The following is a 27,403-nucleotide window of genomic DNA, read 5'->3' as shown; positions in this document are numbered from 1 at the left end:
TTATTTTGATTGATTTCGATGCCCTTTTTATGGACAACAAATCCTAAAAAATCACCTGCACAAACACCAAACGCACATTTTAATGGATTCATTTTTAATCCATATTGTCTCATCCTTTCGAATGATAACCGTAAATGTTCTAAGTGTTTGTTTTCAGAAGATGATTTCACAACAATATCATCAATGTAAATTTGCATAAAATCTTCAATAAAATCATGAAACATTGAATTCATTGCTCTTTGATATATAGCACCAGCATTTTTAAGACCAAATGGCATTACTATCCACTCATAACATCCTAATGCCCCTGGGCATCGAAATGCTGTTTTAGAAACATCTTCTTCAGCAATAAATATTTGATTATAACCTGAATAACCATCAAGCATACTCAAATATTCGAAACCTGCTGCAGAATCTACCAACATTTCTGCTACTGGCATAGGATATTCATCTTTGGGAGTAGCGAGATTTAAATCTCTAAAATCAATACAAACTCTTATACTACCATTTTTCTTTTTAACAGGAACTACATTAGCTAACCAATCAACATACCTTGCAGGCCTGATGAAGCCACATTTGAGGAGTCTTTCGATTTCTTCTTTTATTTTTGGTAGAATCTCTGGTGCAAACCTTCTTGGAATTTGCTTCACTGGTTTCTTGTCTGTCCTGATTGGCAATTGCAACTCTACTACCTTTCTACTCAAACCAGGCATCTCATGATAATCCCAAGCAAAGCAATCCTTGTAATTTTTCAAAAGCGCCACAATTCGATCTTTGAAGCTCTTAGGAATCTTTGAACTTATGTATGTTGGTCTTTTTACAGAACCATCTCCTATATCCACTTCTTCAAGAGGATCTTGGGCCTTCATTTTTATTGTAGATCCCATTGGATCTTCTTCAAAACCCAAAGGTTCATCATCATAAATACAATCTAATTTTTTATCATCAATGAGGTCATCAGAATTATTTTCCACTGAAGCATCGAAGACCTCTTCTTCTTTGGCTGTTTCAGCCAAATCGAAGTTTTTCTCGGCTACATAAGCCGTAATCTTTTCCCATATGCTGGGCTCAACCATTGATCACTTATTGATATCCCACCTAGTTGGTGAGATTCCATTTGCTGAACATCCTTGGTCATCAGTGACCCTCTTGTACGAAGTACTTATTGTCTTCAGCAAATCTTTTTCCTTTACAGGTATCTTCTCATGGCAATCTTCGTTGTTCACCACTACGAAGTCATCGTCGAATGCAGTTTTCCAACGAAAACCCCATTCTGGTGCAAGTTTTACAAAGAATTTTTCTTCTTTAGTCATAGAACTTGATGCATCATTTTCCATGAATGGTGCAATAAATTGAAGCTGTTTGTCAAAGTTCTTTTTGTTGATATCTTGATTATCAACTTCAGCTTTAAAATAATAACTCTGATCAGCCTCAATATTCTCTACCAAACCATCTTTCCTCCAAATCACAATCCTTTGATGCATTGTAGAAGGAACTGCACCTACAGCATGGATCCATTCCCTTCCTAATAATGCATTGAAATTGGCTTTAGAAGGAACTACCAAAAACACAGTTGCTCTGGTTATGCTTCCTACTACCAATTCTAGTTCGATAGCACCAAGAGATTGTCCAGTAGATCCCTCATAATTAGTGAGCACTACATTATGTGGTTTCAAATCACATTCAGAAATACCAAGTTTCCTTAGAAAAGATTGTGGTAAGAGATTAACAGTAGCACCACCATCTACCAACACTTTGTTAATTCCAACACCATTTAATTTAGCTTGAATAAACAAAGGCTTTAAATGAAGCTTCATGCTATCATCAGGTTTCTCGAACACTGCATGTTGATCTTCGATGCAGCCATTATTCATAACATAATAACATAGAGGTCTATGACGAGCCATTTCCTCAGTGAAATCACATTCATCATCATGATTGGCCTTCGAAGATACATCATGTGCATATTCAATTGGTAGTACAGAAACCACACATATAATGTCAAGACTTGGTTCAGAATCTGAAAAAGTAGAAGTTAGAATATCATCATCCCCTTTAGGGATGTTTAAAGCAGAAGATAATGGAGGGAAAATTCTTTCAGTAGCTGGTTTTTTAACCATTTCGAAAACTATTGGTTGTTTTCCCTTACTTTTGTCACCATTAGTGACATCTTTTAAAACTCCTTCCTTTTTCTGGCGTTGAAAACGGCGCCATTGAGTTCTAGTCATAGGATTCTTACCTTTATAGTTATTTTTGTAAGCATACTTGTTAGGATTAGAACTCTCTGGTTGGTCTGGAACTTTGACAGCTCTTTTTACCCATTTTGTTGGTGGTGCTGGAGGCGCAGAATGACCAGTTTTCTTGCCTCCAGAGAAAACCCAAGTATCAACAGGAGACTTCGATGAAGGAACGAACGTCTTCTTATGGTTCTTCATTTGATACTTCTCTGAAGTTTTCATCTTGTAAGGAACACCTCTTTTGTTAAAGCCAAACTTAGAACGGTTCTCGAACCACCCTCCTTTACGTTTTGTTTGAGGTTGATATCCTTCAACTGATTTCGCAGCTTCTTTATCGAACACTGCACTACATCGAGGACAAAGCATAGCATGGGTGTTAGATATTTTACATCGGTTTAAAAAATCAACCAAATCTTCTTCAGCCTTTGGATATGCTTTCTCCATTTCCTTGGCCAATTGATCTTCAGTAACCACTGGCTCTTCAATTCGATGGTCCTCAGTAACCATTTCTACATCAATATTATCTGAAATTTCCACCATATTGATAGAAATACCAGCAAACATGGATTCTACCACATTGGTAGACACATCAGCAAACATGGACTCTGCCTTTTTCATAGGATCTCCATCCACTTGTTGTTTTGGTTTTTCTCCGAATTTTAGCCTCCCTTCATCAAGAGCTTTTTGTACAGAATCCCTGAAACGAGTACATCGAGATAGGTTATGACCTAAAAAACCATGGAATTTACAAAATCCTCTTTTCTTCCTTTGTTCCAAAGGAGGTAACTTCATATTAGGTGGCACCAATATTATGCCATCATTAACTAATAGATCAAAAATTTCTTCACTTTTAGTAATATCAAAGGTATAAGTTTTAGAAGGATATTTGTCACTCTTGGGATCTTCGGGATTTTTTCCATTGGATGGCCTCAACATTTACAAGCATATGGAGGTCCATCTTTTAATTCTGCCAGGTTTATATCATTGTCTTCAACGATATCTAAACCCCAATCGAATTCGGGTTCACTATCTCCTGTTTCTATATAGGCAATTTTTTCTTTTTTAGAAAATTTGTTATGAGTTCTAGTTTTTTCAGCTTTAAGTCTTTCAACTTGTCGAACTCTGTCTGCCAATTGGGCCATGTCTCTTAAGTACTGGGTATCTAATTTCTTTCGAACAGAATAATCGAGGCCACCAGCAGCCATTTCGACTAATTCATATTCTGGAACAGAAGTAAAACATCTAGCCTTAAGGAGACGAAACCTATTGAGATAATCATCGATTGACTCATGACTTTTACGTCGAACACTGGCCAATTCTTTCAAACTAATCTTAGATTGACCCATGTAAAATTGTTCATGAAAAGCTTTTTCTAATTGGTTCCAACTATAAATTGAATGAGGAGGTAAAGTTGTAAACCAAGTAAAAGCATTTTTTGTCAAAGAACTTGGGAAATATTTCATTCTCAAATTTTCATTTTCTGCAATATTTCCTGCTTCCATGAGAAACCTAGCAATGTGTTCGACAGTAGACTCATCAGTTTCTCCAGCAAATTTGGTAAACTTTGGAATTTTCCAATTTCTAGGCAATTCAGCATCTAAAACATACTCAGACAAAGGAGACACAAAATTTGGTCGACGTAAACCCATATTAAAACCACTTTGGGCTAACAAGGCCTCGACAATACCCGCTATATTATTCTGACCATCGAAATTGTTCCGACGGGCTTGTAAAACCACTTGATCGGCATCCTGGTTTCTATTAACCAAAATGGGTTGCCTTTCAGGTTCTGCCTGAATTTGTGGTTGTACTACCTGTGGTTGGACAATATTTTCATGATTTCGAACCACTGGTTCATCAGCAATTATTTCAATTGCCCTCACATTTCGATTTTGAGGCAATGGGTTATTTTGGATTGGTGGAGCGCCAAAGAAATTGGCAATTCTTTCCATTTGATCAGACAACCGTTGATAACTAGTGTTGGTGTCTCGAATTAAAGGATTTATGACAGTACCAATTTGTTGGGTCATCATATTAACCATATCATGATTAGTTTCTTCCATAGTTTGCCTAATGGCAGCCATAGAAGCGTTGGTTAAATTTTGTTGGGGACTTCTATATGTTGTAGATACCCCAGGACCAAAAAGTGGTGGTAATGAAACATTTAAATTCTCTGAAAACATATTACCACTAGTTTGTAAGCCTTGCATCAATGATGATGGCATACCATATGGCATTGATCTATGATCCCAAACTCCTTGAATAGAAGTATTATTTGGATAATCATGTGAAGTTTGGGTAACCATCGAAGGCATGGCTTGAGAAATTACTGTGGCCATCGAAGGCATGGCCTGAGACGATGTTTGAACGACTGTATTACTAGTTGGAATAGCCTGGGATGTTCTAACATTCCCTGGGGATGAAACATCATCTTCAACCGTCACTTGATCCACATCTTCATTTGAAGATGTTGGATTTGTTTTCTTTTGGTTGTTAGCGCGTGTCATATTAAGAAGCAATTTCTTGTTTCTTAATTGCATACACAACAAAACAAACCAGAATTAAAAGAAACTCTAACAAAAACTATAAACAAAAACACAAACGGTCCCACTGGGCGTGCCAATTTGTTTACGTTGGATTTTCGTAAACAACCGCTGGTTTACAAATGGTAACTTGCAAGATCAACCAGTAAATCTTAGGACATATTGTGTTTGTTCTTGTTGTTAGAAATTCTGCGTTTTTGATGCCAAAAATATAAGAAATATGATAAAAACAATCGAATTCAATCCACTTGAACTCAATCGAACTTAATAAAGTAAAGTGCAAGAACACTTAAAGAACAAAGGGTAAATTGCATTGATTAAACAAAGGTTGGTACACAGATTCATACATTGCAACTTGTGACTCGTTTCTCGCTTCCATACGGATACTTTGAGTATAAGTTTGTATGACGGAATTGTGACCTGTTTTTCCTATGAAAAACTACTATTTATACTAAGTCTAAAAATAACTACACTTCTTTGAAATTCAAACTACAACTGCCACAAGTCGACAGTTTTACTTATTTGAAAACAAACTTAAAATAAAAACTGACTTAAAGAATAACTGTTGATAACCACCTTCGAAAACTGCTTTATCGAAGTCTTCTAGCATCTTCGAACCCATATTTGCTTTCAACACAACACTCTGTTCGAATCTTCTTTAAATCTAGGTCAACTATACTTTGACCACATTTATTACAGCTAGTAAAATATATTGGCTAACAGATTCCTGCAGCGATAGAAGGATGAGATAATAGAAACTCTTAATGAGATCTATACTCTATTTGGAGTGGAGTACATAGCTACAGGAGTACTCTTGATAGACTCACCTATACGAATGTGGAACTAAGGGCCGGTTCCTATGGAATTCGGGGCAGAATACCTAGAGCGTTCGTTAAAACCGGGATACACGTGCAAGGCCATAAACGCACGGGCTTTTAGAATACACCTTATGAAAAGGTTTGTGTGTGGGTTCTATGTCTGAGATAGAGTTCAATGCTGTAAGCAACTCTTGTTAATCAGAATTTTACTCGCTATGCAAAGGTTCAAGTCGTAAGCGACACCTTTGCTTACTAGCAAATCTTATGGAGACGTTTTTGACGTTATTTATGAAACCATTTTTTAAATTCAAGTGGGGGATTGTTGGAACATGTGTGGAAATTGAGTAAAAAGACTAAACACAAATTCCCATGTTGGGTAGAACTAGTGTTGTGTGAATTGAAAAAAGTGGAAGTCCCACATCGGATGGAACACACACATTAGTAGTGTTTATATAGTGGGGGTGTACCTCTAATTAATGGGGGTACATAAGCACTAGAGAAAAAATATATATTGATATATATTTTATTATTTGGAAATGATAAATTAAATAATTAATTTAATCATTATTAGAAAGTGCTTTCTTAGTCCCCAAGTTTTGCTAAAATATTTTGGTACATAATATAATATATTTTTGTACTAAATTTAATATATTTTAGTACTCAATTAAAATATTTTTGTACTAGATCTAATATGTGAATTACTTAATCGCAAAGTAATATGTTACTTATTCCCAAAGTTTCTCATATTACTTGTTCCCAAAGTTTCTCACTTATTAGTTGTGAATTTTCTCTATAAATAGAGAGCTCACACAGTGCATTCCACACACCAAAGAGTTTCATTGAGTTGTCGGGAACTCTTTCTCTCTTCTCCCTTTTTTGACTTGTGTTGACGAATCTTTCATCTCTTCTCCCTCCTTCGACTTGTTTAACAAGTCTTTCTCCTTTTTCTACTCCTTTCTGTCCCTTCGGAATTAAGAGTGTTCTTAAGACCATAGTCCCTTTTCGGTTTAATGTCCCTTCGGAATTAAGAATGGTCTTAAGTTCATAGTCCCTTCGGTAATATATGTCCCTTCGGAATAAAGAGTACTTTTAAGATCATAGTCCCTATTTGAAATAATAATGTCCCGTCGGAATCAAGAATGATCTTAACGGTATATAAAAATTATTCAATAATTTTATTTTGAGGAGAAATGATGGTAACACCATATTTGAGTGGTCATAGTACCATATTGATAGTTTGGAGAACTTAAAGGTTAGAATGGTGGAAACACCATATTTGAGTGGTCTTAGCACCATAATAGAATGGTAATGGTACCATATTAAAGTGGTTTCAGTATTAAAGAGTGGTCTTAGTACCATATTCGAAGGTGTAAATCTCGAACGATTTTCTACAGTGCAGTAGTTAATCGAACAGTTGTAGATGGGCTTGTTTTATCCTGGAGGCGGCGTGGTTGATAGTCTACCTTGCACAATTTTGGGTAGTGCCACGAAACGTCTTAAAGAGAGCGACCTGGTCGTGACTCAACCTAGTAACAACTTCGGTAGATAATAGAATTTGGAAATCCAAATACAACAGTTTGGAAATCCAAAAACAACATATAGTTTCTGTGTGCATTTGGAATATTAGAAAGAGGAACATAAACATGATTATGAAAATTTGATTGCACCAACCAATTCAATCCGAAGTTGATCTTACTTATATGGTGGGAGTATATCCGAGTGAATACAAACATGAGACATTTGGGATTCTTTTTTTGGTGTAATCCTCCGATTATAAGCACGAGGCATTTGGCATTTGATAATAGAGTCAACTAATGAGAGAAAGAGTATGCACATAATATTTGATGGATTGTGCACGCCACATGCTAGTGGCAACCAAAGTAAGTATTAATAAATTGAAGGGAGTGTGGTATCCACACGAAGGCCACGGGTTGCGCACTTTCATCCAGGAAACACAACATAGCACTATACAATTCAGTTAAAAAATCCCTCAAGGTGACCTAATTTATGCTTTCTCGGAAACTTTAATTTGTGAACTATTCAATATACAAATACAAATTTACTTGTCGTGTACCAAACACAATTGTTTTTTTATATTAGTTTATAGGTTATTGAAACTACAATGATGAGTGGTGTGTGGAAGTAGGAGTTTATGGTTTTTCTTGTTATAATATATGAGACGTGATATGGTCCGTGTCAGTTTGATAAAAGAGAAAATAGATATGTGTAACTCAAAATTTCAATCATATTTGTTTTTGCAAAACAGACACAATGTCCAAGTTGTGAGGTTGAATAGAATTAGGTGTCATCGGACGTCATAAATATTTTGAGTAAAACTTTCCTAGTCGAACTCGTTGAATTTCTCTTTTTTCTACCAAAATTGTGGAAAATGATAGACATTATATTTATTCAAAAATGTTTCATGGACACCTACTTTTTTATGCATCTGCAACACATGGTTAATCACATGTAAAAGTATGCTCAATATAGTTTATTCAATTCACCTTGAAAATTATGTTTAATTCATGGACAGCTAACTATGCTAATCTACGGCCATAGTTTATTCGAGCGTTTCTTCGCTATCTATTTCCATAAGAAAGAGCATTCCCCACGATGCACTATCATGAGTGGGTGGACTAACAAAAGAAGGAGAACAATTTTGAACTTCCCTAGATGCTATTTTTTTAAGCCCATTGATGCTTCTCGCATATCGAAAATTATTGATAACAAATGTGAGATGATTGTTCATATTGTGGAAGAAGTTGGGAAAGAAAATGTCAGCCAGATTGCAATCGACAATGCAATGAATTATACAAAGTTGTTGGTTCAATGTTAAGGAAGAAGTTTTATTGGACACCATATGCAGCACGTTGTATTGATTTTATCTTAGAGGATCTTGAGAAAAGGACAACGGTTCATTATGAAAAAAGGACACCATAGTACACTATATTTATTTGAAGACTTTTCTATTTTATTTATTACAACATGTTAGCAAAGGAAATGATTATCTAAGTTTGGGGTGTCTCATGGCCAACAAGGGGACATTGCTAAGAATACTCACATCTAATGAATGGCCATCAAGCCGGATTTCAAGGACAGGGGAAGGGAAACTAATTGAAGACGTGACGTGGGTATAGATAATTTGAAAAAAACTTTTTCAAAAAAGATAATTTGAAAAAAAATGTTGTGATTTGCTTGAAACGTGTTTAGGGTTTAAGGTTTAGAGTTTGTCTAATAAGTCAGCTACGAGATGTATGATGAAATTGCAGGCTACCATCTCAACTCTCAACTACATTACAATCTTGAATTTAATGCTTCTTATGAAGTCAAACGTGGGATGTATGCTTATAGAGAGGATGTGGAGATGTTGAAGAAATTAGTAATGTTGATACTCAACCGGAAGATTTCAAGACATCATCAAAGTTTTTTGGTTGGGTGATAGCTATGGCCGCACTTAAAACCAAAACTCCATCACAATGAAGGAAAACATATGGAGACAAGCATCCAAGAACTTTAAAATTTGCAATTTGTGTGTTAAGGTTGTCTTGCAGTCCATCTCATATGATTGTAATCTAGATTTCATGAGAAAAATCGGGTGGAGATTTTCAATACGAATGAGCCTCAACAAGGCCCTAACTGATCGAGGGTTTCCAAACTCCTTGCAGTTCCAACTTAAAATTTTCGTTGTTTTAAGAGGTGTTGCCGTGTTGGTCATCCAACACCCCCTCAATTTGTGCTACTACTCCTTCCTCCCCCTTGTTCCTCCTCTTCAATTCACCTTCACACGGGTCCATCCTCGTCAGAAATTGTCACATGCCCAACTCTTCCAGTAAATTGTCTTGGTCATGATCCTTCTCCTTCCTCGCCTTCTTTCTATGCCACTGCTTTGTTGCTTTTGTAGTAGCATTTGGTTTCGTATGGGAACTTTTATCAATAACACGGGAATAGTGTATGAGAGAGCAACATTACTAGAGAGTGTGTCACACTCATCTCACTGGAATTCTGCTCTTTACCCAAATGGATTTGCTCATTCCTAAAGTAAATGACCAAAATGCCCCTACGCGAGTTAACTCACGCTAGTGTTAATTTCAAAAAAATCAACATGAGTGAACTCACGTGAGTTAACTGCCATTTCCCTTCTTTTCTTCTTCTTTCTTCTTTAAGCAGCGTGAGCAGTTTTCTAATGTTTACCACCAGCTGCTTCCGCCCAACATCTCATCCCACTTCTAATTCCCATCTCTATCGTAGTTGTTTCCATTCTTAAATTAACTTTCTAACTCAGATTTGTTTCGTATGTTTCAATTTCAATTTTCTGATTCCGTAATTTCAATTTTTTCTTCAAATATTATGTTAGTTCTGAGGATCAAGAGTTTTTCAGCAAGGAATTGCAGCATGATACCAAGGTAGTCGTAATTCAACAACAAGAAGTGAAGAGAATCGATGACATAAAGAAATTAGAAATGGGTTTGCTTTGTTGGCCACGTTTCTAGGATTCCAATATTCATTAATTCATTCATTCAAAAGAAAGAAGAACAAACTAGTTGAGATAGATGGTTTTTGAGATAAAAACCCTGAAAAAGAAGAAGACGTATTGGGAGAAGAAGAAGAGAAGGAAAAAATGCAGTGAAAAACGTGAGTTAAGTCACGTTGGTTTACAACACGCGTGGGTTAACTCACGCAGCGTGACTTAACTCACGCAGCGCAAGTTAACTCACGCAGGGGCTATTTGGACAATTATTTTGGAAATGAGCAGAACCGTTTGGGTAAAGAGCAGAATTCATCTCACTGTGAGACCTATCTTACTCCTTGTTAAACTCTACCACTAGAATCAGGGGTCCAAAGTCTCGTGTCTCATATTTCTCTACTTCTTCCACTCCCTTATCTTTACTATCTTTTGACCCCATCTTATTCTAACTTACCAATGAATAGGCTTTTGATGCAAGACTACGTTATTCAAACGGTTACGGCGGAGACTAAGTGCAAATATTTGAGAACCCCTACATTGTGTATTATACATAATTTCCTAATATTAGTTAAATTAAGGATCTAAAGACGCTTGGCTCTATCCCCAATTTTCCTAAATTCAAAGATATAACAATTCCTAAATACATATTTAGAATACTCTGCAGGTAGAATTCAATTCACCTAACCAATATATTTTTATTTCTAACTCTCCAATTTTATCAATGATTAATCTCTGGTTGGGAATTTGATTTGCTATCTTTAATGGGATCTCTTCCTTCAACCATATTTTTTTTCCATTCATAATGTTCAAACATGAGACATTGTTTAAAGAATTTGAATCTAATTTCACTCTAACCATTGTAATGTCGGCAATGTTAGTTGTTTTAATGTCAATAATTTCTTTTATTTTACATGCATTTTTTGTCTTAACATTTTACAAAAAGTGAAATTTTGGCCTCCATTTTAAAAACCTTTTTTTTTTGGTACATAAAAACCGTTTTTTTTGTCCTCATGATAATTTGTCTGAATTTTCCATCACTCTTATCCCATTTTAAGGTCATTTTTATTGATATTATTCATCAGGGCCGGACCTTAGAGTGTGCAAACCGCTCAATGGAACTGGGTCTCCCCAAGGCATGGTCCTCGGAAAAAAAATTATAGTCCTATAGTACTGCTAAGTGTTAGGTGGGTGTGTTTTTGGGAGGGTGGTTTGAGGCTCATGTGTACGGTAGTGATTTTCACCTTTGGGTGTACCACTTATATATGACACCTTGTATTTATCTTTTAAAAAATTTAAATAGAACATTGTTCTTAAAAAAAATTATTTTATTACGGACTTATTTTCACCTACAGAACCGAGCCTCCGGATTCGTAGGAACTGTCTTGTTATTCATTAAAGACGTGACAGAGTTTAATTAGACAACAGAAAAAATGAAATATTTCTTAATGAATAACATCATTAATGATATCCCCATTTTTTTTATTTGGAATAAATCCAAAATATTTCTAAATTGCAAAAATAAAACAACTCATAACTACATCTTTAAAAAAAAAAAAAAAAAACTCCTAACTACTACATATTTCAAATTTTAAAATAAAAAATTGCACCGTAAATTGTTGATTGGCTCCATCCCCCTACATTACGTCTTATTAAACTTCTAATTTTAAAATAAAAAATTGCACTGTAAATTGTTGTGTGTTACGTCACTTAGCCTTCTTATTAAGTTTCTTATCTTGTGCCTTAAGGGCACAAGTTAACATGACCATATATATATATATATAATTAAAAAAAACAATATAATTAGGGGAATGACACCGAACTTTTGATCATCCGGTGAATTGATGTCATGAACTTCGAAGTGGTGTTAAATTATGATATGATGATTATTCTGCAAAGCATGATTTATATATATATATATATATATATATATATATATATATATAATTTAAAAAAAAAAACAATATAATTAGGGGAATGACACCGAACTTTTGATCATCCGGTGAATTGATGTCATGAACTTCGAAGTGGTGTTAAATTATGATATGATGATTATTCTTCTGTCTAGTCATTTAGATCGGTTACTATTTATTCAGTGGCTGTGTGAGCATAGTTTAGCGACAGGTAGCTTAGTTTAGTGACGGGTAGGTTGTATAATACTTCATCCGTTTCAAAATACATATCGCAGTCCGTCACTTCACACATGTCAATGCACAATTTAGACCGATAATATCTTTAATTGTCTAAAGTAAAAAATTATAAAAATTTAATGATATGAATATATCTATTGAGACAAACAAACAACATCATACATGCTGATATTTATATTTATATCTTAGTTAAAAAGTATGGTCAAAGTAAATCATGTGAATAGTACACATTATAAAATTGCGACATGTATTTGAAACGGATGGAGTATATCCAAAAGTTGGGGTTCAAACCCCATACCGGAGAAAGGGAGGAGCTGAATTTGGTTTTTTCGGTGTTCTCTTAAAAACACGCGGCCCCTCTTATTTACTTGAAATGTGACTTTCTAGTCACTAGACTACTTGACCAATAAAAACTCGGGTGAGAATTTAACACATGAGAAATACCAAGAACACTCACTTTTAGATACTCTCTTTAATTTAATCTTTTTAGATTAATTTTATATGGATCGCACTGCTTTATGTAGTATATATTTCAAAAGTGCGACCTTCACAATTATTTCATCCATTAAGAGAATAAGTATAAGAGAACGTGTTGAAAAAAATAGTGTTCTTATAGCACTCTCTTCAACACATACATGATTGATGATACAATACTTATATATAAAAAATATCTTTTAAACAATTCTTATATATAAATAACTTTTCGTCCTCATAAATATCTCAAATTTAATTTTTAGTCCTTCTGATATTTTTCAGAAAGTTTTTGTCTTCAAATGTTTTTTATCACGACTTTTGATTCTTGCTTTTAGGTAAACTCGTGTATATTCTTTACAATTATGAATTATTTTTTACAACTGTGGTATATTATAGAAATCTTTCTTGCAAAAGTTTAATTGTTTTAACAAAAATAAATTAAATATGAATTTTCAAGCTTTTGGCACTTGAAAATTCAAATTTAATTCATATTTTGTTAAAAAAAATCTAAATTTTTGTGGAAGGATTGTTATTATATTATAAACATCTCTAAAAAAGTTCGTTAAAAAATTTGAAATTTATAGGTGAGATGACTTAAAAACAAAGACAAAATTGTGACGGAAAACATTTAGGGACTAAAACTTGCTAAAAAAATTAGAAGGATTAAAAACAAAATTTAAGATATGGATAGGCATAAAAGAACTTATTTAACCCTTTAAACTATTAGTAAAATGAAGATGACAGTTTGCATAAACAACAAAAGAAAATAATAATGCAAAAATAGTAAATAAATATAAAAAAATTATGCAATAGGATTTTAATGTGCGCAAGAGAAATAACCGAATAAGATTTACTTATTATAATGTGAAACAGTAATAAAAACAGTAATAAAAACAACCACCCTTTGTAAACAATGGTTAAGTAGTTGATTATTGATGTAAACTTTGGTTTTCTTATTGGAGGAGCAAGAACTAAGAAGCATTGTCATTTATCACTGTCAACAAAGTGGCTGGAAATTGGGGCCTAAATCGGTGAGAACTATATTTTGATTCTTATAGTTCTCACAAGCCAAGTCAAACAAACTTTTTATTTGAATAATTATCTGTCAAGTGGCTCATTAAAAATGAAACGGTCGATAATATTCTCTCTATGCAAGTGACATATTTATATTTATATTCTCTCTTTTTATTATTAGCTTTTTTATAGGGAATTATTATTAGTTTTTTTGTGAGGTTCTATTTTATAATCAAGGGAGAGTTTATTTATTTTCATCCTATTTCCTTTGCATCTCACTTCTCTAGGATTATGATTAATTTCATGTTAACTAAACAAACAGAGAGTTTTAGCATACTAAGAAACTAGCTACAATGCAGCACCTACTTTCACCACCAAAAATGAGAAAGAGCAAACTAGTTTATTGCAACAGCCACCATTCTATACTTAGATAACGGGGTAAACCACACTAGAGAAATTGTTACCGACTAGATTGACGTATTTGAGTTTATCTACTGATATAAATATTTGTGAAATTGTTTGGAGAGTTTATGAAAATAGTTTATGATATATTTATAAGTATATAAGTTGTTTTCAAATTATTTTCATAAGTTGTCTAGGATAGCTTTCAAAAAAAATTTGACTTTATTTTATGTCTTGATATAAGTACTTTTTTGATAAGCGCTTATGCTATAAGTGCTTCATTACGTTGTTTATGGAAACTTGCCAAAAAAAGCTAATTCGTTTACGTTGTTTATGGAAACTTGCCAAAAAAAGCTAATTCATTGTGAGTTGAATTTTTCAGGTATTATTAAAGAGGTGACCAACTTCATAATGCTCTCAACACCATCATCAACATTACCTAACTTTGATCATACTTCTATATAATAATCCATGAAGAGACTGTGTTTTCTACATGCAACCCTTTCCTCGTTTTCCTTTAATCTTGGTATCTTAAGATTTTTGTACTTTATGGCTTCTCTTGGTAACCATAATAACAACAATGAAGTTAATGACATAGAAGCAAAGCAAAACCAAACTCAAGAAACTGAAGAAAACAACATTGACTATTCCCAGAGAGCACAATGGCTAAGAGCTGCTTTGTTAGGAGCAAATGATGGTTTGGTATCAATAACATCACTGATATTAGGTGTTGGAGCTATGCATGAAGACATCAAAACAATGCTTCTAGCTGGATTTGCAGGACTAATTGCAGGAGCATGTAGTATGGGAATTGGAGAGTTTGTATCAGTGTACACTCAATTTGACATAATGGTAGCTCAAATGAAAAGAGAGAACAAAATCAACAGCACTTTTGTTGAAGAGGAAAAGAAGCTACTACCAAATCCTTTTCAAGCTGCTATTGCATCAGCAATTGCATTTTCATTTGGTGCAACTGTTCCATTGTTAGGAGCAGCATTGGTAAGGGACTATAAGATAAGGTTGTTTGTTGTTGTTGGTATGGCTAGTTTTGCATTGTTGGTGTTTGGTGGAGTTGGAGCAATACTTGGTAAAACATCAGTGAAAATGTCTTGTGTTAGAGTGGTGGTTGGAGGTTGGATGGCTATGGCTATTACTTTTGGCTTGACCAAATTAGTTGGCTATAGTTCACTTTGAATGTGGTTAGTAATGTGTCCTCTTACAAATTAAATAACTCGACTTGTTTGATCCCTTCGTTTTTTGTCCAACTTCGAAAAAGGATGGATTACCCAAAAATAGTGCTTAAATTTACTTTTGTTTACTTACAGTTTTAGTTCATCTATTTTTACTCATTCACCGAACTGTCTCCTCCATTTTAAGATAACACAGTTTTGGTTTCTCTATCGGATTTTTGAACTTAAAAGTGATGATATATCATATTTAAATTAAAGTTTTTTAGGAATTTTCGGTAAATTTCATAGCTGGTGATAATTTTACATCATTAGATTGTATGACACCTCATTTAAAATATTTCACATCACCAATTCTGAGTTGAAAAATATGAAAAATAAACCAAAACTACTTAATTTTAAAATAATAGGGACTAATTTCATAAGTGAAAATAGATGACGAAAACTGAAATAAGTCTTTATTTTTGTTAGAATAGTAAACTCAGATCTAAAGAAAGAGAGCATATTATGAAACACATATATAAACACAATGATTGTTCATGCAATTCAATCAATTGTGTTTATATTTTTCTATAACTGAGAAGTTGTTGTAGTGTTTTTTTATTATTTAATGCTCAAGGTTGAGACTACAAGTTTACCACTGAACCGTACTACGGGGATTTTGCTTCAACCCTCCAAATTGTCCAAAGGAAAGGCTCTTTCACTATGCTTCAGTGTCTGATTGCTTATTAGTGAGCATGAGTCATACTAAACAATTTTCTTAAGATGGTTAAAAATAGTTAAGAAAATTCTACGCTGAATTTGATATATAGTCATGAACCTAACAACAAACAATTTAGCTCAATAATATCATTGGAGTAACACTCAACAAACTAGCTAGTATAAGATCAGGAAAATATCGTTTTTTTTCAATAGCAACAGTACTAATATTAATATCAAAATAAATGTTGTAATTTTAAGGTTTTATTTTATTTCAAAAGTTAATGAAATTAACTTATTATTATTTAAGCAAATTTACTCGGTTTACTGGGTCAAAGGCAGTTACATTTTCTTCTCAACATTCACAATTTAATAGCTATTATTAAGGCTTTATTTTTGCATGACAAAGCCATTACTTGCTTGGAAAAAATCTCTTTACAAAAGCAGCAGGCGTTAAGCTTTTCTTTGACTAGCCTTTGATGAGTAGCAACAATAAAAACTCTTCTCTCAAAAACATAGTTTTACTCTCCTCCCAAATATTTTAATTCTGGGTTGCATCCTCCTGTGTTTATCAGATTCAAGCTGTTCTGTCGCCTCTGATGTGATTCATATCAGGGAAGAACATGTTGTATCCTGAGAGGATATGCGCTTATGAGGCGGATAAATCCTTAAGGACAGTGACTTTGTCACGCCTCATGTTATATAATGGATTACTGTTTGGCAGGTTATCTCCTTCCATAGTTTTGTGTTTGTTTACTTCGATTATGTCGATTGCAAATCACCGCAATTTCAAGAACAGATAAGTTTCCTTGAAATCTCCCTTGATTATTCTTTTTAATATTTAATTGACACTTTTATTTATATGATGCTTACTTTTATAGAGATAATTTATTCCTAATTTTTACAACAATAAATTCTTCCTAACATAAAATGCTTAAGGAGAGTGACAACAATGGTACAATGAAAGAAAAATAAACAATTAATTTAATTCCTAAATTATCACTTCAATGAATAAACACAAATTTTGAAAATGAGATTTAATGGAACAACCTCCATTTGTAAATCCAATCACAATTTGTGGCTTCAAATCCATTACCCAACGAAGAAGTTCCATTCTTTGATGTCAACGGAACCTTCAAATCGCAATGAAGTTTAGGTTTCACATTCCTAGACCTAAACAAGCCCAGCGTACACCTCAAATTTAGAAAAACCTTCAAGTCAATTCCAAAAACGCCATCATTTTTCTCCTTATTGAACTGTGACATTTGACCTGAACTCAAATGAATCCCTTGCTTACCTTTAAAAGCAGCCCGCAAAACACTTGTATTCTTATGGGGTTGAAAGAATTTTCCTAAGGTTTTAGAAACAAACTTAAGATCTTTATAAAATGCAAACATTTCGATGTCTTCATAATCGATACCAACTTTTCGATTAGGGTTTTGGATCGATATGTTGACAGAAAGATCATAGTTAAATGTGTTGTTGTTTGTGAAATTGAATAGTGTAAGTGATGCTTCACTAACGCTGAATTTGAGGACGTAGGGGCGCACAATAAACCAAAAGAGGAAACCAATTATTGCTACTATGACAATGATTGTGGTAATGATTTTGCATAAGAAGCTGAAGATGCAACCACCACATCCTCTGAAGCAACTGCAGAAGCCGCAACCATTGTTGGTGTGGCGTCGGCGGTCAGATTTCGACGGCGAGGGGATGGAAGGGCCGTAGTAAGCATTGTGGAGTTGATTATCTGCCATTATTTCCTATGGAGAAGATAAAAAATATTAATGGATAACAAGTATATTTAACTGTTTATTATCAATTTCAAGAAAATTAAAAAAAAATACTTTTATTAAAAAAAAAAATAGTGCTTGCTATCAATTAGTTCACTATATTCTAGCTACTTACTAACAATATTGTCTCTTCTTCAAAAAAAAACACAATATAGTCTCTATTTAATCACATATTAATTAAGGATGGCAATTAGACCCAGGTCTGATTGGTACCCTAAAAAATGTTCGCAATGGCTAGGGTAAAACCCCGTTTTCATGGGTTTGAGCTTGGGTCCGGGTAATCACCCGCAAATTTAAATGGGTATGGACGCGGGTAAATTTATACAATATGATAAGTAAATTATTTATCTTTGGTGTATAATTAATTAATTTATTTAGCTATTTAAGCATAAACTTAAACCTAAAAACTACTTAATACAATAACTGCTTCCTCCACTGGTGTACAATTTTTTAGGGATATTTTGAATGTTTTTTATTTGGCTAACTACACTCCACTAGTGTACAATTTTTTAGGGATATTTTGAATGTGTTTTATTTGGCTAATTACACGATTTGTACTATTTTGAGTTGATTTGAAAAAAAAATTGGACCATAAGTTTTTTTGATTGTGATGTTTTTGTTGTCTTTCATAATTAAAGTGTGGGTAATGAGTGCGGGTATGGCCACTTAGGTTCCCATAGGGTATGGGGAGGGCATTAAAGTTGTTACACACAAGGGTACGGGCTCGGGTGCGGATATTTTTTACAAATGCGGGTATGGGGAATGGGCACTGTAGTACCCTACCCATAGGGTATCCATTGTCATTCCTACACATATTATTAATTTAGTCATCAAAGAATTTTCAGATTGTTAAAAAAAAAAAAAATTGAATGACTAATATGAGTAAAATTTTATAGAGACATAGAGTAACGATTCCTTTTGTGGAACTATTTATTTTATTTTTTTTAAAATAGCTTTTTTCAAGTCTATAAATCCTAGTTTAATTGTCAAGACAATGTCAAAATTGTTTGGTCGGACACCGTGATCGAGAATCGACCGTCGGTATATTAAAGGTTCTAAACCACATATCAACCCAAATTGTTATTGTCATTTCGTTTATCTAAAGAAAGAAAAGTCTAAATCCTAAAACGAATAACATGTTTTAAAGAAAAACTAAACTAGGATATTTGATTGACACGATTATCATAATGAATACACATATCACCCAAAGCACATCATTACCAAATCAGGACAGACAAGAAGCAAGGTTAAGAAAGCCATAACAAAGAAAAGCCACAAAACGGGTAAAAGCTTACCTCTATCGATTTGGAGTTGACAAAACAGCACTTTTTTCCTTTTACTTTTCAACTTCTGCTTCTCTCAATTTTGTAAACGTGTTTTTCTCTCCAAATCCTCCTTGCTTTTTAGTCTCAAAACAAGGATATTTATAGATCAAGTATCATCTATTTAGAAGGAAAAAAAATAATAATGGAAAAGGAAGAACATGATTATCCATTAAAAGTGATTAGTAATCAAGAATTATCACTACCAAAAAAAGTAATCAAGAATTAATTACACTAATTGGCAAGACTTTATTTCATGAAATTATTTGTTCTTTTTTTTTTACTCCTTCCGTCCCATATTATATGACCTGATTGACAATTTGCACTTTTAACTGTACATACTTTGACAATATTTTTCTACTAATATACAAAGATAAATAATACTCCATCCGGTCACATTTATAAGCAAAAAACCACTTTTTAGGTTCATTGAATACCTAATGTATGACCAATAATGAAAGGTTAATTATTACTTATGAAATAATTAACCACTTTTGGGACAGAGTCCTTCAGTTGGCAAGCCAAGAGTGGAAAGAAGGGTTTGGTCTAAACCAATAGTCGAAAAATATGAGGAAGTGTTCCATATCAAACTTCAAGTAAACCTTAGAAAGCATGACCATGTCATATATTTGTGATCGTTTTCAGGCTTCACCATGAGCAATTTCAATCTAAGTTAACCAAGAAATATAAGTCAGTGATGGATGTGAAAGTTCTAAAATCAATCGGCTCAATAGAAAACTATTCTTCAATCATTGGCAGAATATAAGCCTACATTGGACAAAGACAAGATCCCATAAACAATGTTCCACCTTTCACGATGGAGGTTGAAGGTGAAGGGATATGTGGTTCTAAAGAGGGACCAAGACCAAGGAATAGTCAGGTGAAGGTTGACAAACATGAACATGAAGAGACTGAATATTCTGAATCAAAACTCTCAATACCTCCATAATTATGGTCGTGGCTTTGAGAATAGAGGAAGACATTTTCGTCAATTAGGTTTTTGGGTTTATCATAAGAAAAGAAAAGGATTAAGAAGGTTCAACTCAAAGATGAACTTAGAGAGAATTTTAGAGGAAATTGATACAAAAGTGAAGAGCGTGAATCTCGACTGAAGATATTTATAAGGAAAGGTTAATTTGACGATTAGGAGAAAATATAGCTTTGATCAGTTGGGGAAATTAAGATTAGCGTCAAAGCAGGTGAAGCAGCATGAGTTATTAGCTCCAATCCACTCGTAAGTCGGATAAGGATTTATAACAACTAGCTTTCTATTTTTACAGCACAATGATGACATTGTTCATGCACAACCGATTTAGTTTATGTTGCATCATCTTTCACTCAGTACTAATTGATCATGCAACGCAGGGGGTATTTATTTACACTTAGAAAAAATTATAATGTTAGTCAAAATCGGCAGATAGACGATTTAAGGGTCTGTGAGTTTCCCCTCAATTGATGGAAGTTAGGTGAGCACAATTGCAGCCGAACGACGATCATCCGATTCTTTCTCGATCCTATTGAAGAATATGTGGGTCTTAAAGACAATAGACTTAATCAAATCTCAATAGAATTGGACAATGAAGGCACTTCATCCATGCTCTATGTTTATAGAGCCACTAACTGTAAGGATCGATAGGCAAGAAAACACATTTTAAGGAAGGTTGCACAGATTGGACTATATCAATGAATCACAATGTGAAGTGGAAAAATGTCAGTCGAACCTGGGGTGCCACATATCACGTTAAACGAGGAATAACTTATGCATTATACGCATATATAGTCGTGCAAGGCTAAAGATGTAGGCCATGTTGTTTGGTGGGTAGGAATAGTTTTACCTATAAATAGTCATCTTGTGTACCATGCACACCAAAACCACCATTTTTTTACCACTTGATACATAATTCCCAGATATAATAATACACCCTCCACCAAATATTTTCCCATCTTCCTCTCAACCACTCATCCTTGGACGTAACTTGCATTGCAATTGAGAGAAGATTTTGGGTTCGCAAGAACGAGAGGGCAAGGGCTCAATTTTTCAGGGGTTTGAGCTTGTTGATCATTAGGCCACAGGTGCTTCTAATTTTGTTCTAAAATTTATAATTTTCTACAAATTTTATTTTGGTTTCATTAGAACAATTTACACATTCTAATTTCTCTTCGTATCATCAAATAGGGTAAGATTATTTATCTAGTGGTGGAAAAATGTTGTGTGCAGTACACAACCTATGTCACTTGTGCAAACAAGATTTAACCTTAATTACCAGCATTAGTAGCAGAAGTGTGAACCCTTCTTTTCCTTTGTTGATGCAGGGTGTTTTTCAGACGGAAAAACAGGATGGAGATTCTTTTCCTTAACAAACAAGATTCAACCTTATTTACCAGCAAAATTCAGCGGGAATGGCCAGTTTTGCTGCAACAAAACTAGATGGTATAACAGTATCTCCTCTAATGGCATAATGTTTGGGGTTGCGTTGGTGCCTAGAGTGGGCGGGTTGAGAATCATGTCTCAAATCTATCCCTTGAATCTGATGTTGAATGTGTGGTCAAGTGCTTACATAGAGCACCTATGATAGCTAAGATAGAACTTGTTATGGTAGACATTTTGGATTATTTGTCTAAACTTGTTAATGTTTATGTTGGCAGTGTTAGAAGAGAATGTAATGAAGTAGCTCATAGTCTTGTTTGTTTGTCAAAAACTACTGGTTATATAAGATGGTTGGGATGTGTCCCTGTAAGGACCTTATTTCCATTAACAGGAAGTTCATTTGTATTGTCAAAAAAGTACTAAAAAAATGATGATCCAAAATACTGTCAACATTAATGGAGAAACGTTTGGAGCTGAATGATTATTCAAATAAGAAAATTCAAACTCACACCATCGAAGTGTTCTAACAAAGGAGAAGCTTCAGCAAACTAAAGCCAACAAATAAATAAACGCAACCCAGAAAATTTATACTAAATGCAAAGCTTATGTACTTTATAGTGCATAAATAAAGATGCATCGGCCATCAAATTGAGAAATATGTTTTGAAGCTTTAGGCCCGTTTGGTTTGAGCTTATTTTGAGCTTATAAAAAATAGCTTACGTAAATAAATAAATAAGCTTTTATTTTAAAGCTCTCACTGACGAAAATTATATCTTCATAAACGGTATTTTCATAAACTACCTTAAAAACTTATAAATAATATATAAAAACTTATTTATTTGCCTAAGTTGTTTTATATAAGCTCTAAAATAAGCTAATCCAAAGAGGCCCTTAATGCGGATGAAGCTTCTGAAGTTTAAGTGGGCAATCCTCTAAAGTGCAAAGATAAAGGTGCATCCACTTCAAATTTAAAACACCTCGTGAATTTCATGTACTCAAATAGTACAATGATAAATACACCTTTTAGCATTGCCTCACAAAAAGAAACTGAAATATGTGTGAAATACTTTCGTCGTCATTCAATTAAAAAAGTTAAACAAAAAAAACTCAAGCATGAGTTCATGTATATATGATGAAGAGAAGAGGGAACTAGTGAAAATTTTCCTGCAAGCTCTGGCACACGAACTCCACCACATAGAAATGTGGTTTGTTCTGTGCTCTAGAAGTAAAAGATTTAAAACAAATCAAACATTGATTTATCAAAGAAAATACAAAAATGATCAAATCTAACATTGGACATGATAAACAGAATGAAAAAAATACAATTTGAAAGGAGCTTTCGCACATATCATGATGACAACATAAAAGTATTAAAACACAGACCATGATAGACAAATAGTGCGAATATTTAGTAAGGCTGCAATCTCAAATCCAATGCTAGTGAACTCAACCATGTCGTGGAAGAGAATGGAAGTTTAGGACCAGGCTCAGGTTTGACTACCGTTTTATAGCACAACAAACTGGATCTCAACAAACAAAACATCACATGCGGCAGTTAAAAGGTTCGATAAGAGCAATCTTCCCCCAAATAGAACAATAACGCATAAAAACAATGGTAGCAGTTGCTCAACTCATCAAGATCTTCCACATAATGTGCCAGAATCATAGAAAACGGAACCCCCTTCATATATTCCCCATGAAGAAAACAAGAGCGGTATGCATATTGAGTGCAAATGCAGATTGCCTCTTGCAGCTGAAAAGATTTTTGTGTTTTAGTTTAAAAAACTGTACATGTCCAGTTAGCAATAAAGGGACCCATTGATGAATCCAAAATGACCACATTTAGCCAAGAATCCTGCCAAAAGCTCAATAACATCAATAAAACAAAGACTGAAACCTAACTCTAGTGATGGTGAAGTATGCATATAGTATGAATATTTAATAATTTACCCGCTTGACTACTTTCCCAAAGATCCAGAAACAGGATAGCCAAATCGGCATTATACTTTTAAAACCTCGTTCTTCCAATGAGAAGAAGCAAAACTCTACATTTGGACCTCCATCTTGGTACATGAAAAAACCCCAAACATCCAAAGCCACAAAACATTCCAATTCCTCTTTAAATAGAATCAAGGTAATCCCGCGGAAAATATGCCATGCAACTCGACATGCATAAAAGTCAGAATTCACAAGATAACCAAGCAGCACTCGACATGCATGAAAGTCACAAATCACAAGATAACCAGCAGCAATTATTGATAGCATAGAGCAGAACATTAGAACATTGAATTCAACGGTATGTCATTAGATTTCAACAAACCAAAAGACCAGCATAGGAACGTTAATTAGTCTAACAAAGGTGCCAAGTATTGCATATCAAAACACTAGTATCATTGGTCCATCCAAACAACAATCCAAGAAGAACATTGTGAACGAAAAAGAACGCTTAAGCATCAACAGCAACCCATTTGATTTCAAAGCTGCAAAATATCAAAATTACAATTTCATTAGAATCAAGAAAACAAAGTGTAAAGAAGAAAGATCAATACACACTAAATACCATTCGTCCAAAATAAAATAAAAAATACACATTAAATACCTCGATGAGAAAGGTATATCAACGATAGCCGCCTCCAGATCCACGTCGTTCATATGGTCCAGCACGATCACGATCACGATCACGATAGTATCGATCACTTCCAGAATCTCCACGACTACCACCATCCCTGCTGCGACCGCCAGAAGAACGATCTCCATTTCTATCTGGACCATAGTGACCACCACCACCACTTCCACCATATCTACTTTCTCTACCACCATACCTTCCCCCTCCCCCTCTTCCCCCTTCACCACTAGGGCACTCCCTAGCAAAATGACCAGGTTTACCACAATTGAAGCATCCTCCATCATTAGATCCTCGACCACCTCGGTAATCTCGATCACGTTCACGATCGCGACCACGCTCTCGGTAGCGATCACCATCATCTCTAGAGGATCCTTGTTGAGGCTGAGCTCTATCAACAGTAATAGTTCGGCCATCTAAATCTATCCCATTCATAGCATCAATAGCATCTTCCATTGCTTTCTTTTCATCATATGTGACAAATCCAAAACCACGAGAGCGTCCAGAGAATTTGTCAACAACCACCTTTTCACAAAATAAAATGAAAGAGAACATTAACAATCTCCATTCTCCAAATCAAATATAATGTTTAGAAAACAGTTATCCATTTTTTATCATATTACATTGATTTCTTTTTATCTTGTTTACTTGATTTACTAATAAAAGGTTCAGTATAGATTGCAAATTTTCTCCTCAAATAAAAATGAACAAAAGATAAAGTTTGTTGTCTAGGTGTAAGCTAAAATTACAGCATAAACCAACTTCTAGGTACAAACATGAAATAAGATAATGACAACATTAATTTGAGATATTGATCACCTTGGCCTCTGTAAGCTTGCCAAACTTTTCAAATGTATCCCTTAACTTTCTATCGGATGTTGACCAAGCAAGGCCACCAACAAAACAACGATACTCATCCTCGTCCGACATTTTAAACTGCAATAACACATAAGAATTAGTACATGGTGTTGAATTAGTCGGTCCAACTACACGGTGTTGAATTAATCAGTCCAAGGTAATTAACACACATAACCTCAAACAATAAGCTAATAGAATAGTATTCTTTGTAAACCAAACAGCAGCACAATAGTATGATAGTACGATATTATGATAGAAAATAACTAACAGGAGAAAACCATCAAACTTTGTGCTAATGTTGAAAATTCAAACTTATGAGGTAAAACCTTTCCAAATCTCTACAAAGGAATAACACAAATAATACACATAACCTACAATGATAACAACAACTACGAATAAACATGTGTTTCACAACTAAATATAGAATTCCAAACTTAACAGCTATCACATATAGAAGATGATCTATTGTAGAGAAATTCAAAATTATCCTAAATCAATAAAAAAAAACAAAATTTATGCTTCCTCAATCCTCAATACACACAAACAGAAGAACATATATCTATCCTGATCCTAAATTCAAGTAAACCAGCGATGTTTCCCAAACACGAATTATACAAAACCTAATGTTCCTGAGCGAATTGTCACGGTTAAAAATCGGATTTAAATCAGGAAAAGGTTAATTATGAAAAGAATTGCATAGAATATATGAAGAATGAAGAAAAAAGTGGAAGAATTTGGAAGAGTACCGTGAGTTAGGGCGGAACTTGGATAACCTGCTCTGCTCTCTCTCTCTAGGTCAAGACTGAATTGAAAATTGAAACAAGCCTTTTGTTTATTCTTCTTTTATTAGGTCACGCTACCAATTCCACGTTTCAATATTTTTTCTTTTTTTATTTTTTATTTCAGATCTCCTATTAATATTATTTTTTGATAAAAAAAAAACTCAGAGTATATTAGTTGTACAAAATTTATAAATTATGTGAGTGTAAATTCACCATAGATTATTCATGTTCGACTGTATTTTTTATTTTTAATATTCGTTATTAGATCTTGCATGTCTATCAAATCTAAAAGTATGTCTTTTCATTAATTTTTTCCTTTTTATGTTATATTTTTTCTATTATTAGCGCGATGCGGAATGCTAACTTCTTTTTTCCGGTCTCCGCCACATGCATTCCATATTAGGTACAGTTTTAACTGCGGCTTATTTGTTAAATAGACGCCTTACTAAAATATTAAAAGGGTTTCCGCTAAAAGAAGCTTGGTTAACCGGTAAAGCAAGTGTAAGTTCTCTTAGTGTGTTTGGCTCTACGTGCTATAAACATGTTCTTGATAAACTCATGAAGAAGTTTGATGATAAGGTAGGGCAAATAAACATTGTAGGATATCATGATACACGAGACTACAAATTGTTCAGTATAATGACCAAACAAGTTGTAATTAGCATATATGTGATCGTTGTTGAGTTGAAAATTGAAATTAGGACAAGGAAGAAAAGCTTACTCGTGTGTTATTTGATCTAACCACTGGTAAAAATGTGATCATGAGCCTACAACCGGTGAATCAAGAATATCAATCAGAGTCAAACGACCTTCCGTGAGACTAAAAGATTGTGAGAGGATAACAAATTCATTAGTTAATGTATATGGTGGCCTAGTACACCGTGTCCATTGTTCTTTAAGTCAAAAATTGTGAAGGTTGAAGAAAGAGTAAATGGATAGATATGATGAAGGAAAAATTGAAGTCCATATAATATAATGAAAGTTAGGAGTTAATCCACTTTTTTTTTTTGAGAGAAGGAGTTAATCCACTTGTCATCGCACAAGTAGCTTGTTCATGTTAAATTAATATACAAAGTAAAGCTTGGTCTGAGGAGATAAGTTACAACGGACACCTTTAGATTGGTGATGAGATGGTGCTTCCAAATGGAGGAAATAGGTTATGGTGAGACGTTTTCTCCAATTGCAAGAATAAGAATTCTCATAATGGTGATGACACTTGGTAGTGTGGAAAACTAGTCAACACATCAAATAGATGTCAAATTTGCTTTCTGAAATGGACCACTAGAAGAAAAAGCGTGTGTAGGCAAGCCTCCTGGTTTTGAAGGCAAGTTGCGTGAGTCAAAGGCATACAAGATGTAAAAGTCTTTGTGTGGTTTCAAGAGTCAGAGGTATATAGGAAGGAAAAGTTTGTGTATGGTTTAAAGCAGATACCAAGGGACGAGAACAAAAAAATTATTGGTTTTATCATTCAAATTGGCGTCATGAAATTCACTTGTAAGCATAGAAGTACATGATGCACATATCTATGAACTTTAGCTGGCTTGACTATGTGTTAATGATTTACCACTGAATGGTAGTACTGATGCTAAAATAAAAAAAGGTTCAAGATGAAAATGATGGAAGAATTTGAGATGCCTATTCTATGTGAGTTGTCATATTTCCTCGGCATAT

At 34.1% G+C, this 27,403-nt stretch overlaps 1 protein-coding gene, 1 long non-coding RNA gene and 2 pseudogenes across 2 annotated transcripts; 2 read left to right on the top strand and 2 right to left on the bottom strand.

Moving 5' to 3' along the window:
* The first annotated feature begins 14,429 nt into the window (after positions 1-14,429).
* On the top strand, positions 14,430-15,500 carry LOC146932717 (vacuolar iron transporter homolog 4 pseudogene; annotated as a pseudogene).
* A 1,523-nt stretch (positions 15,501-17,023) lies between these two features.
* On the bottom strand, positions 17,024-17,743 carry LOC146932716 (NDR1/HIN1-like protein 3 pseudogene; annotated as a pseudogene).
* Positions 17,744-20,984: 3,241 nt separating this feature from the next.
* Positions 20,985-21,863, top strand: LOC146932715 (uncharacterized). Its single transcript, XR_015008399.1, has 2 exons — positions 20,985-21,174; positions 21,415-21,863. It is a non-coding gene; the product is annotated as an uncharacterized LOC146932715 (long non-coding RNA).
* Positions 21,864-23,700: 1,837 nt separating this feature from the next.
* LOC146932714 (glycine-rich RNA-binding protein RZ1A-like) lies at positions 23,701-25,766 on the bottom strand. The gene is made up of 4 exons (XM_085704429.1): positions 25,697-25,766; positions 24,912-25,028; positions 24,069-24,617; positions 23,701-23,949 (listed from the first exon to the last, which is right to left on the bottom strand). The coding sequence occupies exons 2-3, from the start codon at positions 25,020-25,022 to the stop codon at positions 24,087-24,089; spliced, it is 642 nt and encodes a 213-aa protein (XP_085560555.1). The 5' UTR covers positions 25,023-25,028; positions 25,697-25,766; the 3' UTR covers positions 23,701-23,949; positions 24,069-24,086.
* Between the last annotated feature and the right edge of the window lie 1,637 nt (positions 25,767-27,403).

This window comes from Medicago sativa, chromosome 4, assembly GCF_051527215.1.
Source record: "Medicago sativa cultivar Bolivia chromosome 4, Bolivia_mono, whole genome shotgun sequence".
NCBI classification, from domain to species: Eukaryota; Viridiplantae; Streptophyta; class Magnoliopsida; order Fabales; family Fabaceae; genus Medicago; species Medicago sativa.
This window is presented reverse-complemented; position numbering and strand designations above follow the sequence as displayed.